Source organism: Tupaia chinensis, unplaced genomic scaffold (genome assembly GCF_000334495.1).
Source record: "Tupaia chinensis unplaced genomic scaffold, TupChi_1.0 Scaffold000067_1, whole genome shotgun sequence".
NCBI lineage: Eukaryota > Metazoa > Chordata > Mammalia > Scandentia > Tupaiidae > Tupaia > Tupaia belangeri.
Window position 1 is genome coordinate 3,863,940 of NW_006159526.1, and position 4,316 is coordinate 3,868,255.

General features: G+C 53.5%; 1 protein-coding gene across 1 annotated transcript in view; it reads right to left on the reverse strand.

Moving 5' to 3' along the window:
- MYPOP (Myb related transcription factor, partner of profilin) overlaps positions 1-1,212 on the reverse strand; it is a gene marked incomplete at its 3' end in the record, with an annotated part of 9,251 nt that extends 8,039 nt beyond the window's left edge. The window contains exon 1 of the mRNA XM_006142094.3: positions 882-1,212. Coding sequence (XP_006142156.1) covers positions 882-975 — 94 coding nt within the window. The remainder of the gene's footprint in view (positions 1-881) is intronic.
- Between the last annotated feature and the right edge of the window lie 3,104 nt (positions 1,213-4,316).

A 4,316-nucleotide genomic window follows, 5' to 3' on the forward strand; every position in this document is an offset into this window, starting at 1 on the left:
CCCTAGGCGCAAAGTGCCCCGCGGAGGAGTTGATGGAAATTGGGGGGGGGTCTGAAGGGAAATGAGGAACAGTGAAGACGAGGGGGTGTCTGCAGGCGTGGGAGGAGAATGGGGGCATAGGGGAACAGGAAATGAATGGAGAATGGGGATGCCAATGGGGTTTAAGAAGCACGGGGTGGTGATAGAGGTAAGATGCTCGAGGGGCGATGCAGCAAGAACGAGGGCATGTGAAGCAGAGGGGAGCTCTGGGGGTTCCCGGGGCTATAAGGCATCTTTAAGAAGGGGGCCTGAAAAGGGCTGTCCAGGAATAATGGTGGCATGGGGGTTCCTGAGTCAATAGAAGAACTGGGATGATAAAACAGTAAAACAGGGGTGAAGCTGTGTGGGAATTGTGGGGGTTCTGGGGAGCGCCTGAAATTAGGGGAGCTCTGGAAATAATGGGGGTCCGGGAGCAAAAGGACATAACGGAGACTAAGGGGGACTCTAGGAGGAATGCGGGTCGCGGGGGGGGGGGAAAAAAACCGGCGCCGCCGCAGCCCCCGCCTGCCGGTGGGTTAGGGCTCGGGCTTCTGCGGCCTCTTCCCTCCCCCCAGCCACTCTCCCTCCCCTCTCTGGGCCCCGCCCCCGGCCGCCCATCGAGCCAAGGCGCAGGCGCGCCTAGCGCCGGTCGGCCCCAACGCCCTTACCGCCTGGGTTTCATTCCCGCCTCCCCAGCACGGCGCAAGCGCAGAATTGCTCTCCGGATTCCACCAGCAAGCGGTAGATGCGCAGCCGCAAGGTTAGCGCTGCGCTTATTTCCCTAGCCGCCCGGTGCCACACGGCGCACGCGCAAAACGCTGTCGCGCGCACGCGTATTTCTCTCTCCCTGCTGGCTGATGTACCTGGGATCTGGTCCCCGCGCAGGCGTAGCAGGAAGGGATTTGAAGAAAGCGCTAGGACCGAGCCGCGTCCGTGCCTTTTAGACAAGTCTTCCATCCTATCTTCTCTAACGACGTTTGTGCCTCTATCTAGGAGAAAGGGGAGAAAGCCGCCCTGGAGGGAAGCGCTTCGTTCCCATGACAACTGAGTTGGGAGGGAAGTAAGGAAATCCCGTCGTCGTCTCTCAAACCCGCCCTTCAGCTGGGCAGATCCGGGACAGTCAACTACCTTTTACCCGTGGAGGCGGGGCACCAAGGGGTGTTCTGCCCCAGGTGGATGCAGTAACTATAGCGACAGAGCGACTATCCAATCACGCGGAGGTGAGGGTGCTGTCCTCACCTTTACGTCTGGGCGCTTGGAAGGAGATCGGAGGGAGGGAGGACGGTCCAGGCGCAGGCACGAGTTTAAGCGCAAGTCCGGAGGCAGGAGCAAACCTAGAACACAGGCACGGGGAGTGGGATGGCGGATGTTGGAGTTCAATCCGGCCGAGAACGGTGTAGTTTAGCGCCCTGCAGGGGCTCCCCGGAGGCCATTCAACACACTGTGCTTCATTCATCTACTCAATATTTATGAGCGCCTCCACAGTGTCGGGCGCGACTAACAGAAAAGACAAAATTGTCTATCCCATATTGGGCTCCCTTTTTTCGAGTTGGGAGAAACAGACCATAGAAAAGATAAAGTGATTAAGTAAGAAGCGATAAATATTATGAAGAACATGGAAGTAGGAAAGGGAGTTGGGGATGGCAGTAATTTAATTATGTCTGAAATTTAAAATAAGGTGGCTAGGGGCCGGCAGGTGGCATGGTAGTTGAGGCATTTAGACTCCCACACGGCTGACTGCAGTTCAAGTCCTGGACCCAGCGGCTGAAAATCACAACAAATAAATAGATAAATTAAAAAATAAATACATGTTCTTAAAAAATAAACTAAAGTTTATTAGACCTCCTTGAGAAAGTGCCATCTGAGTGGAGATGTGAGGAGATGAGGAAGTAAGAGGACAGAAATGAGACTGCCTGCGTTGGGAATGCAGAGGAGGCCAGCAGGACTAGGGTGCAGAGATCTGGGTGCAGAATAGGGCGCAGGGCCTTGAAGGTCTCTCTGAGGACTTGACTTTACTAAGGGACAAGAACCACGGAGGGAAAGTGAGAAAGCAAGCCACCAGATCCGGGACTTGAACCACAGTCTGCCATGTGGGAGTCTAGTGCATTTAACCACCTGCTGGCCCCATGACCTGACTGGTTTTAATGAGATTCTTCTCGGAGCTGACTTACGGAGTGAGGGTGGTAGCTGAGTGCCAGGGCAGAGGTGGCCACATGGGTGCAGATGAGAGGTGGTGGTGGTTCCGGCCAGTTAAAGCTGGACATGAGATGCGAGAGAAAGGGAGGAGTTCAGGATAGATCCACTCTCTTTGGCCTGAGTAATGGGAAGGATGGAGCTGCCAGAGCAAAGGTGAGGGAGGCTTGGAGAGGACCGGGAGTGCAAGTCTGCCAACTGGAGATGCCAGCTCATTAGCCTAATCTGACTGTTAGGTTGGTGCTTGAATATTAGAGTCCCGGCTTCAGGACAGAGGTCTAGTCTTGAGATTTAAATTTGGGATGTGCAGACCAGCAGTTAACGTAATGTTTATGTCGCTGGACTCTCATGTAGTTGACTGCGGTTTGAGTCCCGGACCCGGTGGCTTAAACTCACACCGGGTGCGTGTGCATGCGTGCCCAAGATCCCGAGAGGAGAGTGGAGGAGAAGGGATTGTGGCATGGCCAACCCCCCTGGTGGGGGCTGGTTTTTCGCTTTCTGTCTCTCTATCTTTCTGGCGAGCGCACGCACCCTATAGCAAAAACCTCTATAAATAAATAAATAAATTTGGGATTTGTCAGTGAATCAGTAACATTTGAATCTGGAAGACAAGGAGAGGTTAACTAAGCAAGCAGGGGTGGAAAGGAAAGCTGTCCATGGTCTGAGTATCCATAGACACCCCATTAGAGAGGGCTGGCTGAGCAGAGGAGCCTGAGGAGGAGCCGTCAGTGACGTGGGAGGAGAGCCAGGGCTCACCCTGCTGGCCTGGAGGCCAAATGAAGGGTGCAAATCAAGAAGGTCATTGGTCCCACATGCTGACTCTTCCCCAGGGCCAAGTCCAGGGAAGACTGAGAACTAACCCCCTAACCATGGGGCCAGCTATGGGGAGTCATCAGCAGCCTTTCTTTTTTTGTTGCAAGGAGTGCTCACCAGAAAGAGAGAGAAAGCACCCCCACAGGACAGATGGTCCCATTGTAGTCCCTTCTCTGTTCTCTTAGGATTTTGGACATGCGCACACATGCACTTGGTATATTTTTCAAGCTGTTGGGTCCAGTACTCAAAGTGTGCAGTGGGCCAAGTGAGACCCACCTGCCTTAACCACCACACCCTCAGCTGGCCCAGTCAACAGTAATGTTTTTTTTTTTTTTTTTTTTTTGGAGAGGTTTTCACTATAGGGCACCTGCGCTCGCCAGACAGACAGAGAGAGACAGAGAGACAGAAAGCGAGAAATCACCCCCCAAGGGGGATGGCCATGCCGCAATCCCTTCTCTTCCATTCTCCTCTCAGGATCTTGGGCACACATGCACACACGCCCAGCATGAGTTTAAGCCACCGGGTCTGGGACGTGAACTGCGGTTGACTACGCTACACTTCAGGGCACTGCGGGGACTCTGGACTCCAAGGGCTCTAGGTCGATCTTTAGTGGATCTCATTTTCTTCCCCTGGTTCTAAGTGGATGTAGCACGGCCCAGCCCCTGCCCACCCTCCTAGGCCTAAAGTGGTGCTGGGAGGAAGACTGTCCTTTCTTTTTAAAGAATCAGTTAACCTTATTTATTATTATTGTTATTATTATTATTATTATTTTAATTTGCTATAAGAAGTGTGCTCATCAGAGAGAGAGTGAGAAAGCAAGCCACTAGGTCTAGGACTCAACCAAGATTAACCATGTGGGATCCTAGCACCTTGAGCACCTCATCACCTGCTGTCCCCAGGGGATGCTATTCTTAAGCATATGCTTCTCTGCATGGAGTTCAGCGCTGTGTCCTCCTTGGTTTTGTTCTAGAAATGCCCTGCTCCCCTCTGCCTGATAGAGCCCAGGCAGCTGCCCTCTGTGCTCTCTGTCCACCTGGCTCTCTTGTCTCTGGGTTCGTGGAGGTACCTGCAGGAGGTGGGGTGTGGGTCAGCCCGTGGTGCGATGGTTTGGGGCCAATGTCACATGGCCTACTCCGTGGTTCAAGTCTGGATCTGGGGGCTTGAGGAACACACCAAGTGCGTGTTACTGCTTACCCAAAATCCCTAAAAGGAGGAAGAGATGGAGGGGAAGGGATTGCAGTGTGACCATTCCCCACTCTGCTTCCACCCTCGTGCCCTCTGGCAAAAGTATT